We start from the raw sequence: 19,941 nt of genomic DNA, 5'->3' as shown, positions 1-19,941 counted from the left end.
AGCTCCGGGGCTGGAGCCGACACTGGAGACGGGGAAACAGGAGCCCTCCGTGGGCTTAACTCGGGAACAGGAGCCCTCCCTGGGCTTAACTCGGGAACAGGAGCCCTCCCTGGTAGGGACTGGGACCTGGGGAAAACTGAGACACAAGAGACAGACAGAGCATATACGGTCTCATGGATGGCACAGACAGTTCTTTCACAAATGGCCTCCATAGCCATGACAGGACGAGCAGAGTGTTCGCAAATGGCCTCCATAGCCGTGACAGGACGGGCAGAGAGTTCACAGATGCCCTTTATAGCCATGACAGGACAAACAGGAAGTTCACAGGTGGGTACTACTGACACCTCTGGCGGTTCTGCAGCGGATACCGCCACCTCTGGAGGTTCTACAGTAGTGCCCTCAGGATACAGGGAGAGTTCGGCAAAGGTTCCTTCGAAAAGCTGCTGGATCCTTGTGAGGCCGAGTATTCTGTAACGGAGGGAACACAGGAAGCGTGCGGATCCTTCTGCAAGGCTTTATTCTCAAGAAACGTGGTCAAAAACAGGCATAGGTCAGACAATGTCAAACAGGTATATTGATGGCAAGGCAAGAGGGATAATCCAGGTACAAGGCAAAGGTCCAGGCAGGGGCGAACAGTATCCAATTGGGTGAGACTCGAGGGATAATCCAGGTACACAGGCAGTGATCAGAACATGGGGAAACAGACAAGGCAAGTTGATGAAAACAAGGAAAAACAAGACACTAGGCTCGGTAAGGCAGCTAACACTAGGGGAGTGGAAAATGCAGAACAATACACGAGACTAAAACAAAAAACATGGAATGGCTCGGTAAGGCAGCTAACACTAGGGGAGTGAAAAACGCTAGACAATACTCTGCGATCTGAACAGGAACTGAGTGAGTGTTAAATAGAGTGAGTAATGGCTCACAGGTGAGCGTGTAATTAGTGAAGGCTGTGTGATCAGTGAATTCAGCTGTGTAAGTGCAATGGATGATGGGAACTGTAGTCTGGAGTGACATGTAACAGTCTGTGTAGTGTGAGAGTCAATGTAATGGTAGAGTGACCTCTACTGGTAATCAGCCGGAAGGCCACGGACTGGATTCGTGACAATTCTAGTGAATAGGTTCATACTAAACTCTCACATATTTACCACGGAAAGACTGATTTATTTTGCTTAATCAGTTCAGACTAAATTACTCTTTCACATAAATGTATATCGCTACTGTATGGAAAGACCAATGCATTTTAGTGAATCAGTTTATACTAAATTACTTATATGTTGTGATGGAAAATCTGATTCATGAATTGCTCTTACTAAACGACTCACTCTCTCAAACATGTTGCTATGGAAAGTAATTCTAGTGAATGAGTTCATACTAAACAACTCTTTCTTGTTCATTTTTGTGATTGAATCATACTAAGTGACTCTTTCTTTTATATGTTGACATGGAAAGTGGCTATCACGGTTGGTACTAAACGACTTTTTCTCACACATGTTGCAATGGAGTGCGTGATTCATTCTGGTGAATTGATTCATTATAAAGGACTCTCTCATATTTTGTGATGTAAAGTAATTCTAGTGAATGAGTTCATACTAAACAACTCTTTCTTGTTCATTTTTGTGATTGAATCATACTAAGTGACTCTTTCTTTTATATGTTGACATGGAAAGTGGCTATCACGGTTGGTACTAAACGACTCTTTCTCACACATGTTGCAATGGAATGTGTGATTCATTCTGGTGAACTGATTCATTATAAAGGACTCTCTCATATTTTGTGATGTAAAGTCATTGTAGTGAATTGTTTTGATCAGATGGTTCATGTAAATGATCATATTAACAAAAACATTCTCTAAGTGTAGCACTTCAGGTTTCATTGTAACTAGTGCGGTAGTGTAAATCCAGGGTGCATTGTATTGGATCAGGATGATAAACATATGCCACCAGTAACACACCACACTGGCCATTGGCTCGGTAAGGCAGCTAACACTAGGGGAGTGAAAAACGCTAGACAATACTCTGCGATCTGAACAGGAACTGAGTGAGTGTTAAATAGAGTGAGTAATGGCTCACAGGTGAGCGTGTAATTAGTGAAGGCTGTGTGATCAGTGAATTCAGCTGTGTAAGTGCAATGGATGATGGGAACTGTAGTCTGGAGTGACATGTAACAGTCTGTGTAGTGTGAGAGTCAATGTAATGGTAGAGTGACCTCTACTGGTAATCAGCCGGAAGGCCACGGACTGGATTCGTGACAATTCTAGTGAATAGGTTCATACTAAACTCTCACATATTTACCACGGAAAGACTGATTTATTTTGCTTAATCAGTTCAGACTAAATTACTCTTTCACATAAATGTATATCGCTACTGTATGGAAAGACCAATGCATTTTAGTGAATCAGTTTATACTAAATTACTTATATGTTGTGATGGAAAATCTGATTCATGAATTGCTCTTACTAAACGACTCACTCTCTCAAACATGTTGCTATGGAAAGTAATTCTAGTGAATGAGTTCATACTAAACAACTCTTTCTTGTTCATTTTTTGTGATTGAATCATACTAAGTGACTCTTTTTCTTTTATATGTTGACATGGAAAGTGGCTATCACGGTTGGTACTAAACGACTTTTTCTCACACATGTTGCAATGGAGTGCGTGATTCATTCTGGTGAATTGATTCATTATAAAGGACTCTCTCATATTTTGTGATGTAAAGTAATTCTAGTGAATGAGTTCATACTAAACAACTCTTTCTTGTTCATTTTTTGTGATTGAATCATACTAAGTGACTCTTTTTCTTTTATATGTTGACATGGAAAGTGGCTATCACGGTTGGTACTAAACGACTTTTTCTCACACATGTTGCAATGGAGTGCGTGATTCATTCTGGTGAATTGATTCATTATAAAGGACTCTCTCATATTTTGTGATGTAAAGTAATTCTAGTGAATGAGTTCATACTAAACAACTCTTTCTTGTTCATTTTTGTGATTGAATCATACTAAGTGACTCTTTCTTTTATATGTTGACATGGAAAGTGGCTATCACGGTTGGTACTAAACGACTCTTTCTCACACATGTTGCAATGGAATGTGTGATTCATTCTGGTGAACTGATTCATTATAAAGGACTCTCTCATATTTTGTGATGTAAAGTCATTGTAGTGAATTGTTTTGATCAGATGGTTCATGTAAATGATCATATTAACAAAAACATTCTCTAAGTGTAGCACTTCAGGTTTCATTGTAACTAGTGCGGTAGTGTAAATCCAGGGTGCATTGTATTGGATCAGGATGATAAACATATGCCACCAGTAACACACCACACTGGCCATTAAATTACAATCCAATTAGCTTAGCACTTTACCTTTTGATTTTAATCTGGCCTCTAAAGCTAGACACCATCTGTGGGAGATAGAGCAGTCTCGAGGCAAGCGCTAGCGCATCAGGCATTGTCTTTGGCTCCAATAAACGCATCCAAGTCCAACAGACCGTAGCCACAAGCCTTTCAGTATGACAGTCAAGGGGTGCAGAAACCCATCCTTTCTAGTGACATCACAGAGGTCATCTCAGAGGTCACCATAACCAGCACTAAATCACAAAAGCTCTCCCCGGCAGAGTTAATACTATTATGGAAAAAATGCAGGCATGTGGAGCAGAGTTCAAGCCCATCAGAAAACAAGAGCCCCCACTGAGGAATGAAGCGAATCGACTCATTCACTCACACAGTGGTCAATTATTCAATTACTTCTCCGCTTACTGGTGTTTGACCTCTGTGTTTCCTATCGGATTTGTTAAGCAGAGGAGAAGATTAAAGTGGCGGATGGGCTTCAGAATTCTGGCTGGAAAAGGTGGTGATTGAAGCAGCTGCTGGGGTTAAAATGGAGGAGCAGTGAAGTGTGGTTATCTCTCATGACTGGCCCTGAATGCTGAAATAAAGAGAACATAACAGTCCTGCGCCAACCACATCCTTCTCTGGACTTTAATTAGATGCATGAATAAATTACCTCATATGGTTTCAAAGAGTCATCAATGGTTTTCTGTGAAAATGTAGCTCCTGAAGGGGTGGGAATGGCTGATAAAGTTGTATTTTGTGAGCTTTGAGCCCCCCTGTTTTTCTCTTTCTCTATCTGCCTTCCTCCCTGACACTCTTTTGTTCTCAGAGTTAAGCGCGGATCTATTTTATTGTGTGTTTAACTAATTAAAGTAAAAAAGGAAGTGACCTAATGAGCCTGGGGCTCCAACCTACATGAGAATGGCTATTGTGCAACAGTGAGACTCAAACGAGTTGCAAAATTCATATAGAAATATAGCCATTGAGATCAAGTTTCCTGTAAGTAGTCATTAATAGACAATTATATTCAAAGTGACTTCCAGTACAGGGACAATCCCCTGAAGCAAACTCCCAGCACTAAGTGCCTTAGGTGCACAATGGTGATGGATTGAGGTTTGGTTCCTAGGGGCCTTAAAATAACGGACACAGTAATGTATATACTATATCACAGGGGTGGCAAACTCCGGTCATGGAGAGCCGCAGCCCTGCAGAGTTCAGCTCCAACCCTAATTAAAACTCACCTGCCTGTAGCTTCCTAGTAACCGTTCAGACCTTGATTAGCTTGTTCAGGTGTGTTTGATTAGGGTTGAAGCAAAACTCTGCAGGGCTGCGGCTCTCCAGGACCGACGTTCACCACCCCTGCTATATTACAATAATGGGACACAGTGCATCACATACAGCAGTTCAATGTTGAATGTGACAAAATATTTTAAAATATAAAATAAATGGGTAGCACTTTACAATAAGGTTCATTAGTTAACATGAACTAATAATGAACTGCACTTATACAGCGTTTATTAATCTTTGTTAATGTTAATTTCAACATTTACTAATACATTATTAAAATCTTGTTAACATTAGTTAATGCACTGTGAACTAACATGCACATCTGTATTTTTATTAACTAACGTTAGCGTAGATTAGTAAATACAGTAACAAATGTATTGCTCATGGTTAGTTCATGTCTAATGAACCTTATTGTAAAGTGTTACCTATAAATGTATAATATACATTTCTATTAAGTTGACACTGTATTTATGTACAGTACTGTATTTTATTTGTCAATAGAATATATTAATTTGCGATTAATCTCACATTTTTTACTGTATTTATTTATTATTTACATTTTTTTGCACTGGCATCAGCAACTGGTATGCCCATTATTTGTCATTTATTTTAACTGTCAATAAAATAGTTTGTGATTAATCTCATTTTTCATTTTTGTTTACTTTTTTTTGTACACAATCTGCTACTAGTATGCCTATTATTCATATTATTGTAATTTTTTGGTTACATTTTTCCACATAATCAGCAACTAGCATGCCCATTTTTTGTTATTCATCACACCTTGCCCTGTGTCTTTGCCTTGCATACAAATTACACAATATATATATATATATATATATATATTGTGCATAATCCACTATTGGTATGCCTATTATTCATTATTCATCATTCATCACACATTTCCCTGTGCTGTGAGTTCAGTAAATAATATGACAACCAAATTTGGCTACTTTCAGCTACCAATAAGTGCTCTTAGCTCCATTTAATTTTGTTTTCAAAATCCATTCCAGAGAATCCCATACATTTTTCTAACAAACTCACTATAGAAAAAGTCTACAGATTCTGTCTGAGCCTAATTATAGATGTTGCAGACCAACAGGCACCAGACGTCGTATTGTAGTTTTGGAAGTACAAGGCTGATTCCCAGTACACCATGTAAGGTGACCTCCATTAAAGTTACTCCGAGCAGCATTTTATTGCCAGCGCTGTTATGAATCTGAGGGGAAAATGGGCGTGAACTCGTTTTGTCTCCATCCAGATGTCTCGCTGGCGCCAAATTCCAAAAGGTTAAAGCAACTACTCATCCCGTACCACACATGGCATCACGAGAGACTACTCAAGACGACTTTAATGGCAGCAAACAAAGTTCATCCACTTTGGTATAACAAAGCAGCATATTTCTTACTGCATATTTAAGCACATCTGCAAGCTTTGTGATTTAACAGCCGTGTGGTTCTGCTCTCTCTATACTGCATCCGGCTAATCAAAATCTGTCACTGTTATAGTGCCATGAATTCATAATTCAGAATAATTTCTGCAACAGCTGCTGCACATTACCATAACTGCAGGGGGGCTCCATTTATTTAATTTTTTTAAGGTTTCATTTTTCGTATTCAGTGTTATGAAGGAGAAACGGAGGGAAGAAATGTGCCTGGCACGCATGCACCGATAAACAATTTGCAGAAATACAATTCATGTCTCCAGGGACTCTGGGATAGAGAGCTTTAATATGGAGATTCCTCTCACAGATGCATTTCAAGTAAATACAAGTTGGGATAGACATTGACGCAAGTTACTCAGCAGGAGACATGCAGAATGTGCAAGTCTTTGTGTCTGTGCAGGTGACAGGGTTGTTTTTATATGTGATGTTGTGGGCCGACCGTAAGCATATGGTTGCTCGGAAGTCTGTGTATTGTTTATATTTCTTGTTTGCAGCTGATGTCTGGGTGCCAGTAAGATCTGTGCTGTGTTTTGTGCAGGTAGAGAGACCCCAGACTGTGTTGGAGTGAGATGCACTGACTCCTGGCAAACTGCAGCACTCCCTGTCATCCTCCGCTCTCCTTCGAGGCTTTGGCCAGTCATGCGGTTGCTACGGAAAATCCTCCTCCTTTTAGGCACTTGCCTTCATATGAGCTGCAAGTATCAGAGTAATGCCTTGGACATTCCACTTGAAGGTAAGTTGAATAAATGACTTTCTGTTATATGTATTATTTCTGTACTATTTTTCTTTTCTTTCTCTGTAGTTTCTTACTGGTTTATATATTTGATCAGATTCTCAGCACTGTTTCTGTTTAGTTGTTTGCCATTTACCCAATTTGGCCTGTTTTTCATGCCCTCTGGGAGAAAAATGAGCTATGGAAGCCTTTTCCTACCTCAGATTAAAAAAATAAAAAGGAAATTGTGACTGCATTTCTTATTATTGCAACTTTATTTTTTAATTGCAACTTCATATTACACAATTGCACGTTATTTCTTACAAATCCTACTTTATATCACGCTATTGAGACTTTTCTCACAAATGTGACTTTATATTTCACAATTGAGTCGTTCTATCTCTTAACTGCAAAGTCATATCTCACAATTATGAACATTATGACTTCATATTTATATTAATTGCAAAATGTTTCACAGTTTCGACTTTCATGCATAAATGCAGAGATTTGCTCTTTTGTTGGGGACATTTAGAATGAAGTAGCTACTGCCTTCATACGATGGTATTAGATGCGGATATCATACCATGGTACTTCATAATTATCATATCCATGTTCCTTGATGGTATTTGGATAACATGGTAGTAGTATGGTACATCCTGGAATGTATTTATTTATTTTTTATCATGAAATTATATTTAAAAAATTGTGTACTTTTTGTAAACACAGTCTAATTCAAATGAGTTATTTTTCATAGACAGATACAAATTAAACACTGTTTTGTTGTTGTGGTTAATAGAGTAGAAATGTTAACCTGAATGTTCCCTCAAATCAAAGCATTTAGATGATTTTAGAGTGTTTTTTTGTGCATAGTGGACGACCTATAACATCAGAGTGAGCAAACCACTTTACGTTTGACAAATTGTAACTAAATACCATCACTCCATCATGATTTTGATAATGCATATCCAATTTTACACTCAAGCTGTATTAGCCATTAGTTTCTTTCTGTTCTGAACCACAAACAAACAAACTCTCATTGACCGGATCATTTGCCATTGCCTGATAACAACTCACTCTTTGGCCAACCACACAATCAATGATTCAATATCTAATTATGTTCTCCAACAAATATTTTGTTTACCTTTAGTCTTGTATGCATTGATCAAAACAGTTGACCTGATTGTGGAAAATCATTACAATTGAACCAAAGCCATTTCACATCACCATTTGCTGCGTGCAGGTTGCATGCTACCATTTTTCCTCTACAGTCTACTGAGCTCTTCCTCTCTGGCTATTTCTTTTTCTAGTGGAGCAGCTGCCCACAATTACAGAGTACTCACCTGCCTCTCTGATCGCCTTCCCTTTCGAAGAGAACTTTCCTATGAAGTGTGAGGCCACAGGAAACCCTGGACCGGAGTAAGCAATATACACACACAAATACGCTACTGTTCAGTAGTTTAGTGCATTTGAAAGTCTCTCCAAGGCTATGTTAATTTGATCAAAAATACAGTAAAAATAATAATATTACTGCAATTTGCGCTATTTGTTTTCTACTTTAATATATTCTAAAATGTTATTTCTGTGATGGCAAAGCTGAATTTTCAGCAGCCATGCTCCATTCTTCAGTATCACATGATCTAACACTCAAGAAGAATTGTATTATTATCATCGGTGTTGAAAACGGTTGTGCTGCTTAATATTTTGGTGCAAAACATGATTTATTTCAGGTGATTTTTTCTTTGATGAATAGAAAGTTCAAAAGAACATCATTTATATTTAAATTTCTTTACATTTTGAATTTCTTTAACAAACAGTTCTGTTTTTTCCAGCCTCAATCTTATTATAAAAATGTCATTAATTTGTTCCAAACTGATCAAATTGGATCAGATTCAATCATGAGATAATCATAATGTTATCATATGTAGCTTGTTAAAGGGGCGGACAATTTCCGGAAACTTTCCATGGGAACTTCGTCTGGGGAATTTTGGAAATATTCCAAGTTTGAAACGCATGCAAACTAAATGAAATATTTAGATTTTTGGGGGGGAATCTGTCATGCTTATTTCAGGATTTTTTTGATGAATGAAAACTTGTGAACAGTGTTTATTCAAAATATAAATCTTTTCTAACAATATAAGCATTTACTATTACTTTTTATTAATTTAACACATCCTTGATGAACAAAAGTATTAATTTATTTCAAAAAATAGAAAAGATACTGACCCCAAACATTTGAATGGTAGTGTATTGTTAAAAAGGGATTTTTATTTTAAATAAACGCTGTTTTGTTCTTTGGGAACTTCGTCTGGGGAATTTTGGAAATATTCCAAGTTTGAAACCAGGACTTTATGGAAATTTACGGGAATTTTGGGGAATTTATGGGAATTCATTGGAAATTTGGGGAAATTTATAAAACTATCATATACAAATAAATATAAACATTTTGTTTGATCATACCTGCCTCTCTGATCGCCTTCCCTTTCGAAGAGAACTTTCCTATGAAGTGTGAGGCCACAGGAAACCCTGGACCGGAGTAAGCAATATACACACACAAATACGCTACTGTTCAGTAGTTTAGTGCATTTGAAAGTCTCTCCAAGGCTATGTTAATTTGATCAAAAATACAGTAAAAATAATAATATTACTGCAATTTGCGCTATTTGTTTTCTACTTTAATATATTCTAAAATGTTATTTCTGTGATGGCAAAGCTGAATTTTCAGCAGCCATGCTCCATTCTTCAGTATCACATGATCTAACACTCAAGAAGAATTGTATTATTATCATCGGTGTTGAAAACGGTTGTGCTGCTTAATATTTTGGTGCAAAACATGATTTATTTCAGGTGATTTTTTCTTTGATGAATAGAAAGTTCAAAAGAACATCATTTATATTTAAATTTCTTTACATTTTGAATTTCTTTAACAAACAGTTCTGTTTTTTCCAGCCTCAATCTTATTATAAAAATGTCATTAATTTGTTCCAAACTGATCAAATTGGATCAGATTCAATCATGAGATAAATAAACATTTTGTTTGATCATAGGCTCACATGCATGCAAACTAAATGAAATATTTAGATTTTTGGGGGGGAATCTGTCATGCTTATTTCAGGATTTTTTTGATGAATGAAAACTTGTGAACAGTGTTTATTCAAAATATAAATCTTTTCTAACAATATAAGCATTTACTATTACTTTTTATTAATTTAACACATCCTTGATGAACAAAAGTATTAATTTATTTCAAAAAATATAAAAGATACTGACCCCAAACATTTGAATGGTAGTGTATTGTTAAAAAGGGATTTTTATTTTAAATAAACGCTGTTTTGTTCTTTATTTTGTGCGCTATATAAATGTAAGGAATTATTATTATTATTATTATTAAGTGTGGCTTCAGAGAAAATGGAGGGGAATCCCCCTCTTAGGTGACTAGAGGAGATTGTGTGTGGGGGAGGGTCATTTTTAGACTTGTTTTACTATCTCACCTAAATGTTTGTTCCAGTCTATGGTTTGTTCAGTCAGTGTATTTGTTTTTACAATGGTATAGCCTAATTTAGTTGCACAGTATATTACACACAGCACAAGCAAGTTTAAAACTTTTTTTTGTGATAATCATGTAATTTACATGAATACTTACCAAGATGGACATTTTGATATTTTGTGTGCCGGATTTAAGAAATGATCTATTCATGTTATGGAGGAAAACGCAGTGCATGCAGGGGGTGTAGCCTGCAGTAAGCAGTCTGCTTGTGTGCATGTGATTGGGCAATGTGTAGGGTAGAAATTAAACTGAAATTGCATTAAATCAGGTTGTTTTAACCAAGGTTATGCTGCAAGATTTTTTTCTCAACTACATTTAAGTCCCCAGTTCCTGCAATTTTGCAAATTTCCAGTTTATTCCCATTAAGTCCCGTATATTCCCATTAATTCCCATGGAAAGTTTCCAATCTTGAAAATTCCTGGAATTTTGCAACCCTAATCATATGGTATGTAATCATAATAAATGCATCTTCAGCTTGAAGTCGTCTTATCATTTGTCTTCTTTTACTAATTCCTTGCTTGTGCCAGTTTTGCATCGAAAACTAGACCAGAGATGGAGGGAACGACCTTCAGGAACGACCGCAAGAGCATCATCATAGTGCTTCCATGCTGGTTGATCAGCATCACCAGCTATTTTTGTGGGTGAACAGTGTGGCTGTGCTAGATCAGCACCAAACCAGCATGGAAATTCATCAGGGTAGCTAGATTATGGGTAGAACAGTTCATAATATATGAAAAAAAAAAACATCAGAAACACCCCACTGGCATTTCAAAGCACGTTTCAAAGCCTTGTCTGACTATTTGATGTCGTTTTTAAATTTGAAAACCTGAACGTGGAAATCCTCTTTGCATGCTTGTGTTGTTTTCATCATATTTCAAAGGACACATGCTGAGTGATATGTCATTTAATTACTGATCATCTCTGTTTAATAATTTTTTCAGATTCAGGTGGACAAAGAATGGTCAAGACTTTGATCCTTATCAGGACCTCAGATTGATAACATTAGATGATTCCGGAACATTCATCATTCCCAATAATGGGAATCTGACAGAATTCCAGGGCAATTATCGCTGCTTTGCAACCAACAAGTTAGGAACGGCCATGTCGGAAGAGATTGAATTCGTTGTTCCGAGTAAGTAATGTATAACTTTGTGCTGTATGCTCCGTAACAACTCTTTCGGAATGATTTAGAGAGCAGTGTCCAATAAAACAACCACTCTGCGTTTCTTCAACCAGAAAGCGTTTCTTTCCCTTTCATCACAGTGTGTATGGACTGTGAGGAGAAGGCTGATGAAAAATGAGTTTTCTCCTCTCTCTCCATCATTTTTCGATGTCACATTTCTCATTGTGTTCTGAAATACACCACATAAATCTCCCCAGATGTAACCAGAGCAAAGAGTCATCAGTTACCAAACAAGACCAGTTTTCAATCACTCAGTTGACATGTACAGTTTCAGCAGCAGAGTGATGTGATATTGGCAGATTTTTGGAGTAAATTTGGGAAATTGGAACAACTAATCTTTCCAGGAATGCCTTTAGAAGGGAAAGTACTGCCACCTAATGGTGATTTAATTTATAAAAATGGAATATAATGGTACGTATCGATTCATTTTGCTTGTTGATTTCTGCAGATGTTCCGAAGTTCCCTAAAGAGATCATCGATCCGATTGAGGTTATGGAAGGTCAGTCAGTCATTCTGGAGTGCAATCCACCTAAAGGAATCCCCCCGCTGGAAATCTACTGGATGACAATACGTAAGTTCCCGCCCACACTCTGACCACAGTGCATTCAGTGATCATCTAATCAATATTGCACAGTTAAAATGATTTTGGATGGCCTAAGGGTGAGCAAAATATAAATTTTTGGGTGAACTATTCTTTATATTGTCTATCTATTAATGCTCATTAAAGTAATCATATTATTACTCTAATGTCATTGTTACTTAGCTAAAAGTGTTATAAGCTTCATTAGATTTTTTTTTCTTTGAACATCACAGGTCTACAGCACATCGAGCTGGACGAGAGAGTATCAGTGGGTCTGAACGGGAACCTGTACTTCTCAAACGCCATCAAGTCGGACAGTCGCAGAGATTACTGCTGCTTTGCTGCCTTCCCCCGCATACGAACCATCGTCCAGAAAACCGCCATGTCTGTCATGGTCAAAAGCAGTACGTTAAAATACTCCTCTTTAAGAGTTTGATTGCATATAGCATGATCATTTCTTTACATGGCCAGCATCAATTTCAAACATGTCGGTCATGTGCATCTGATGCATCCCCCCAGTTTCTCATGTAGTCAATCTCCAAGCACTTGCTGGACTTCAGCAAATCAGCTTGGAAGATATCGATGCTTCCCGTACTTTCATAATACTTCCTGTGAAGACTTGTTTGTGTATTTCATGTCCATATTATCTATTGTTTTTGCATTTGCCACACATATTTTATTTGTCTCCATTTCTTCATCCAAGACAAGTTAATGAAGGACTCTGGTAGCGGCAGAGGTTATGGTGAGTGACATTCATTAGGGATGCTACATGGGCGTAGAGCAGCTTTTTTGTTTTTAATTAGTTTTGATTAATTATCTCATTCCATGTCATGTCATACTTGCCTACTCTTTAGCCTAGATTTGAAAATCTCAAAGGTTTTCTGTAATCAATGGGAATAATTCATAGGTACATCCATGACTCATTCTCTATACTTGTTTTTTTTTTCTGTTAAAACATTTTTCATGAGTAATTTATTAATGCAAAACAGTGTTTTTGCAGTTCTTTTTGGTGATGCTACTGGCGTAGTAACTAAAGCATTTAAATCACCACAACTGAGACAACTTGACAACTATATTATATTATATTATTTTTCATGCATATTTATATATGTCATCTTTTAACTGTTATAAAGCAAACTCTCTCTTGGAGAGGAAGCCCAGTCTACTGACGCCCACAGGAAAGGAGTCACATACATATCTGATGAAAGGCGAAGATCTTCAGTTGGAGTGTATTGCAGAGGGCTTGTAAGTGTCATTGTCTAATTCATTTTATTAATTCAGTTAATTTATTAATCTAATTACGAGCTTGGCATTCGTTTCAGTTATACCACTTGAAATGCTTTTGAAATCTAGTAGGAATGTTTATAAAGGTTATTTTGTAAAAAAAAAAAAAAAAATGCAATCAAGAGCATTTAGATGGATGCATCAAAATACTTATTATATAAATGATTGAATACTTCATGTCTGTTTGAACACAAAACACTATTATTAGACTTTAAAATGTTTTGATTGTTTCTGTCTTTCAGCCCCACACCAAAGGTGGAGTGGGCTAAAATAGGCTACCACGAGCTTCCAGAAAGAGCCGAGGTGGAGAGTCATGGGAAGTTGCTTACTGTAGAGATGGTGAATGAGGAGGATGAAGGGAAATATATGTGCAGAGCCAAAAATCCCCATGGAGAGGTTGTGCATTATTTTCATGTTACAGTAGAGGGTGAGTCATATTATTGATCACATTAATCTCATAATATAACCACAGTAAATGTGCCAGTGTTGCTTTATAAATGGTTTCAATATCATGTCTGTATTAAAGACACTCTTTGTGGTAAAAGAGCGCCATCTTCTGTCCAAATACAAAGTATGCATGATTAGGACAACTAGAAATAGAGTCCTAGCATAATACAGTGATAATTTTGGGTATGATAAATGATCATTTTCAGGTTATTAAGAGAACAATTATGCATGCATATATCTGATAACCTTATATTTAGTGTTTCTGTATTTTCATCACATATAGTCTCTGTATTTTTTCAATATAGACCTTAGTTAGAGTAAATGCCATATTGAATTTAACACAGAAAAAACGAGACTGTGAGGGATATATGTATCTATATTTTCAAGCAACAAGAAAGGTCAGGCCACACGACTTCCACACACAGCATCTCGACCTTTAACAACACTTTGTGTTCAAACATCAGTGACTATTAGGAAATATCTAACCACTGAATGCCACAATTGACTCGTCAGATTATGTCATGTGATTCTTCTGCATGAACAGAGCCTCCTGAATTTGAGATTGAACCTCAAAGTCAATTGGTGACAATTGGAGCTGATGTGGTGATCAAGTGTGTTGTGAAAGGAAATCCTCAACCTAGTGTTGCATGGAGGGTCAATGGCCAACCTCTGAACGGTAAACATTCCTAATTACTGAACCTTTCATTAACAATATAAAATTTGAATTATATTGATTTCAAATGATTGTGCCAACTAACTTCAAAAATGGCTTTCTAAATGCCCCGGCAATCATTGTACTGTATAATATACCAATGTTTGTTAATAAAAACTATAATTGTCACCACTTTTTTGTTTTGTTTATGTACATGGTTGTAATTGCATTTAAATAATCAATTTCCTTATGATGATAATTTTAAAGTAATAGTTTTTATAAAGATATCCTGCCATACTGTACTTTAACTAATCATTTAACCCACATTTTCAGATGTCCCAACTTGTGCCAACTAACTTCAAAAATGGCTTTCTAAATGCCCCGGCAAGCATTGTACTGTATAATATACCAATGTTTGTTAATAAAAACTATAATTGTCACCACTTTTTTGTTTTGTTTATGTACATGGTTGTAATTGCATTTAAATAATCAATTTCCTTATGATGATAATTTTAAAGTAATAGTTTTTATAAAGATATCCTGCCATACTGTACTTTAACTAATCATTTAACCCACATTTTCAGATGTCCCAACATCCAATAGGAAAGTCTTAAAAGATGGCACCATTTCCATCCACAACGCAAAGCCTGAAAACAGCGCTGTTTACCAGTGTGAGGCCACAAACAGACACGGCACCATCCTAGCCAATGCCAACATCATGATTATGAGTAAGTAAACTGTAAACTGTACACGGCTTTAACGATTCGCATTCAAATTAAATATGGTGTCTTCCTTGATTGGAATGAGCTATAATCTACTATTGTGATTGCATTCAATAATACACAGATCTGCATGTTGAAAATAAATTTCTGTTGATATGCAAAAAAAGACTTGATATTATTAATTTGATGGTGCAAAGTTAAAAATGATCAATAAAGTCTTTCCATTGTGTTCTTTTTTTCACAAAATCATGTCTGGTGATTAAAGGATAAGATAAGACTTCATCTTACAAATGGCTGTCAAGAGCCAAAAATTAAATAATTAAATAAATACAATACAATTCAATTATGAGAAAGTGTAACATGCTAGAACAAAACGTGATTTTTGGAATCGGCATCCCAAAATTAGTAAGAGACAAGTATTTAATTTTATTCAGGAAATATGCTATAAGGTGGTGTTATCGTTTGCTTGTAGAGATGTTTTGTTCCATGCTTAAATGCAGTTTATAGGACAGCAAAAAAATAAAAATAAAAATTAGGCTCAGCCTCCATCCATTTAAGAGAGGCCCCTTGCATTATTCATTTTAGAAGTGCCTACGTATGGGATATTCATGGTTTCATTCACTCTAGGCCAAAAAAAACTAATCACATAAAAACACCACGGTGTTGCTTGGCTGTACATGGTTGTAATTGCATTTAAATAATCAATTTCCTTATGATGATAATTTTAAAGTAATAGTTTTTATAAAGATATCCTGCCATACTGTACTTTAACTAATCATTTAACCCACATTTTCAGATGTCCCAACATCCAATAGGAAAGTCTTAAAAGATGGCACCATTTCCATCCACAACGCAAAGCCTGAAAACAGCGCTGTTTACCAGTGTGAGGCCACAAACAGACACGGCACCATCCTAGCCAATGCCAACATCATGATTATGAGTAAGTAAACTGTAAACTGTACACGGCTTTAACGATTCGCATTCAAATTAAATATGGTGTCTTCCTTGATTGGAATGAGCTATAATCTACTATTGTGATTGCATTCAATAATACACAGATCTGCATGTTGAAAATAAATTTCTGTTGATATGCAAAAAAAGACTTGATATTATTAATTTGATGGTGCAAAGTTAAAAATGATCAATAAAGTCTTTCCATTGTGTTCTTTTTTTCACAAAATCATGTCTGGTGATTAAAGGATAAGATAAGACTTCATCTTACAAATGGCTGTCAAGAGCCAAAAATTAAATAATTAAATAAATACAATACAATTCAATTATGAGAAAGTGTAACATGCTAGAACAAAACGTGATTTTTGGAATCGGCATCCCAAAATTAGTAAGAGACAAGTATTGAATTTTATTCAGGAAATATGCTATAAGGTGGTGTTATCGTTTGCTTGTAGAGATGTTTTGTTCCATGCTTAAATGCAGTTTATAGTACAGCAAAAAAATTAAAATAAAAATTAGGCTCAGCCTCCATCCATTTAAGAGAGGCCCCTTGCATTATTCATTTTAGAAGTGCCTACGTATGAGATATTCATGGTTTCATTCACTCTAGGCCAAAAAAAACAAATCACATAAAAACACCACGGTGTTGCTTGGCTGTGAACAAGCATCTGTTTTTTTGTTAGTGTGGACAGAGCCATAAGCTGAGGTGTGATATGGACAGTGGACGGCCCTTGGGTTTGTTCAGAGAGCGTAAGGTCCTCATGATAGTACACGGGCTTTAGGGTGGAGCTCTTCTGTCAGTTCTGATCTCCAGACACACTCTCCCTCAGGCAGCCAGACGCTTTTATGTGCGAACAATTTCGCCTTCCTCCATTCATATTCAGTTGCTAGAACCAAAGCATGTGTTGCTTTCATCTGGGAGATAAAATAAGCTGCTAAGGATCCTCACTTTAAAAAAAAATATGAAAAGGAAAAATGAAATTAAATAAAGAAGAAGCAGAAAAACATATCTCAACTCTCTCTCTCTCTCAAACCCGCTTACCTCCCCTGATAGAACAGGAAGCTGCTTTTCCAAGGACAAGGGCTTTTTTTTTACTAAACTGATAACAACGTGCATCACAAGAAAAGAGATAAAGAGACTAATGCAATCGTGTTTTGTCATGTTTAATGGTGCAATGCTGATAACTCTCTCCCCAGACATCCAGCCCCTGATCTTAACAGAAAACAATCTGCAATATATGGCAGTGGAGGGGAAAGGTGTGGTCATGCACTGTAAGGTCTTCAGCTCACCAGCATCCAGTATAACATGGTGAGTAGAGTATTTGCACAGGCCAGCAGAGGGCAGCACAGTTCTAGAGGCGTTAGTGCTGCAGTGATGGAGTGTCTTGCATGTGGTTTCGCGCTAGTGAAGCAGTTTACTCAAGGGTGGGCCCTCAGGCTGTGTTCAGCACTGTGATAATGAGGTAAACTACTCATGTGGATCTGTAAGTATGCTACTGTTAAGTTAAAGCAGTAACAGCAGAAGTGTTGACTGTGGTGGCATGTTAGAGAAAGCAAACAGCATTTTATTGAATTCATAAAATGTACACTATGGATTCAAAGTTTGGGGTTGGCAATATATTTAATGTTTGTAAAAGAGCTCTTATGCTCATTAAGGCATCAATATTTTTTTTATATTTTTACAATTAAAATAAGTTTTCTATTTGAATGTCATTTATTCCAAGCTGTATGTTCAGCAGATCTGATTTAGTGGAAACCAATTTTTTTTCAGTTCAAAAAACACTATTTATTTGAAATAGAAATCTTTAGTAATTATATAAATATCTTTACTGTCACTTTTGAACAATGTAAAGTGTCGTGTATGAGTTAAAGTATTATTTATTTATTTATTTATTTGTTTAAAATCTTATGGAGCTTAAACTTTTGAACAGTAGTATTTCTAAAAATAAAATTAATGTTTTATTCGAAAAGTTCTGTTCAGAGTGAAATCTATTAAATAATGTATGTTTTTTGTCCTGTGAGACTTATATTTTAGTACAAAAAAAAATACGTGCAAACACTGAAGATGAAAAAAAGACAACAACAATAAAAGCGAATGCAAAGGAACAGCAACATTTTGGTCACCTTTTTTAGTGCTAAATAGGCACTGTTATTTATTTATTTTAGTTATTTTTTGCAGGGCAAAAAAAAACTTTTCAGCAACTTTTTGTCTATTTGGATTATTGTGGTTTACATGATTTTAGGTGGAGTGATTTTTTTATTTTATTTTATTATTTGCATTTTTTTTGTGGTGGTGATTTCTTAGATTTCAGAAAGACATGCGAACACTATTATGCACACAGTTTATGCTGTTTTCTGAAAATGACCCAGTTGGTTTATGGTTGCATAGGAGTAAAACTGACAGTGCCAATTCAGTGGAAGGAGAAAGGTTTTCTGTTCATAAGAATGGTTCGCTGGAGATCCACAACGTGATGAAAGAGGACATGGGGGAGTATTCTTGTTTTGCTCAAAACACTGAGGGCAAAGTTGCCATTGCTGCAACACTTGAAGTCAAAGGTATGAGAAACAGATACTCTTTTGTAAATCAGTCAAGTTCAAGGGGTTTACAAGATTCAGAAAATAAATCAGTTTAGTTAATCCATATAATCCAAAATTACTTTTGTTTTCCTTGTCAGATCCCACCAGAATAGTCGATCCTCCTCATGATTTGCGGGTTTTGGTCAGAACTACTATCCAGTTTTCATGCCAGGCAGAGTTTGATCCCTCCATTGGTGATGACTTTGAGATCCTCTGGGAAAAAGATGGCATGGCCCTCAATGCCAGCGAGAACGCACGGTGAGATACAACAGGATGTCATTATTCTACAGTAGTGAATGTCAGAGCTGTCTAATCAGTGTCTATGCTGGTGTCTGTAGATATATCCTGGACGATGGAGTGCTTGAAATCATTAATGTGAGCTTTGGAGACCAGGGCTTTTATGCCTGTGTGGCCAGAACACCAGTCGACCAGGACATGGCGGTTGCACAGCTTTCAGTTGTAGGTGAGTTATGTGCTTTCGGTCTTTATTGTTTAGGAAAGTAAAGATAGACAGACGTTTTGAGGGCTGAATCGGGTTCAGCGCATGACACAGGTGGGATTTGGCTACCTGCTGTGCCACAGCTGGAATTATATATTTAATAAGACAGCACCACATAGTATTTGTACAAATAAACTAGCTGGAGACATGACCTGGCAGGTAGTGCATGAGCTCTGTCATGTTTGAAACCAGCTGGAGTCATTTCCCCGACCCAACCTCCCTCTTCTCCCTATCATTTTCTTCATTTCTCCTACTGTCTCCAAAATATCTATAAAATGGCAACAAAAACAAAAAAAGCAACTATATCATGTAATGAATCTAAATGAACTCGAGATGCTTGATCGATTGACAGCCCTAAATAAAACTTGTTGTTTTCTTAGATGTTCCTGATCCACCAGAGGATGTGATCCTTTCCGAACATAATGGCAGAAGTGTGAAACTGCAGTGGATTCCAGGAGATGACCATAACAGCTCCATTACAGGTAACAGTCTTAACACCCTTATTGTCCATATACTAGGGGTTGAACGATTTCTGATTTTTTAAAGTCGACTTTTATGGGATGAAAGTCGAGTCGAAGTCGACTAGTCGCTGATGGCGTCAGTAATGAACAAAGAAGTCTGGAGCTGTGATAAACACTTTGTGCACAGCTATGGCATATGACACAGCGCTGCCCACATGGCTATTGCTCATATAACAGCTCATTTTTAACAGTTCTTTTGTCTTTGA

General features: G+C 36.7%; 1 protein-coding gene across 1 annotated transcript in view; it reads left to right on the top strand.

Moving 5' to 3' along the window:
• chl1b (cell adhesion molecule L1-like b) overlaps positions 1-19,941 on the top strand; it is a 55,309-nt gene that overhangs the window by 12,306 nt on the left and 23,062 nt on the right. Inside the window, exons 2-15 of the mRNA XM_016238944.1 lie at positions 6,602-6,796; positions 8,083-8,191; positions 11,261-11,451; positions 11,951-12,073; positions 12,316-12,486; positions 13,216-13,327; positions 13,609-13,793; positions 14,358-14,489; positions 15,050-15,193; positions 17,336-17,447; positions 18,528-18,694; positions 18,814-18,973; positions 19,054-19,178; positions 19,595-19,696. Of these exons, the coding sequence (XP_016094430.1) occupies positions 6,703-6,796; positions 8,083-8,191; positions 11,261-11,451; positions 11,951-12,073; positions 12,316-12,486; positions 13,216-13,327; positions 13,609-13,793; positions 14,358-14,489; positions 15,050-15,193; positions 17,336-17,447; positions 18,528-18,694; positions 18,814-18,973; positions 19,054-19,178; positions 19,595-19,696 (1,927 nt within the window). The 5' untranslated portion in view covers positions 6,602-6,702. The remainder of the gene's footprint in view (positions 1-6,601; positions 6,797-8,082; positions 8,192-11,260; positions 11,452-11,950; positions 12,074-12,315; positions 12,487-13,215; positions 13,328-13,608; positions 13,794-14,357; positions 14,490-15,049; positions 15,194-17,335; positions 17,448-18,527; positions 18,695-18,813; positions 18,974-19,053; positions 19,179-19,594; positions 19,697-19,941) is intronic.

Source organism: Sinocyclocheilus grahami, unplaced genomic scaffold (genome assembly GCF_001515645.1).
Source record: "Sinocyclocheilus grahami isolate Dianchi unplaced genomic scaffold, SAMN03320097.WGS_v1.1 scaffold551.1, whole genome shotgun sequence".
Taxonomy (NCBI): Eukaryota; Metazoa; Chordata; class Actinopteri; order Cypriniformes; family Cyprinidae; genus Sinocyclocheilus; species Sinocyclocheilus grahami.
The sequence above is the reverse complement of the archived record's forward strand: the minus strand, read 5'-3'. Positions and strand labels throughout refer to the sequence as shown.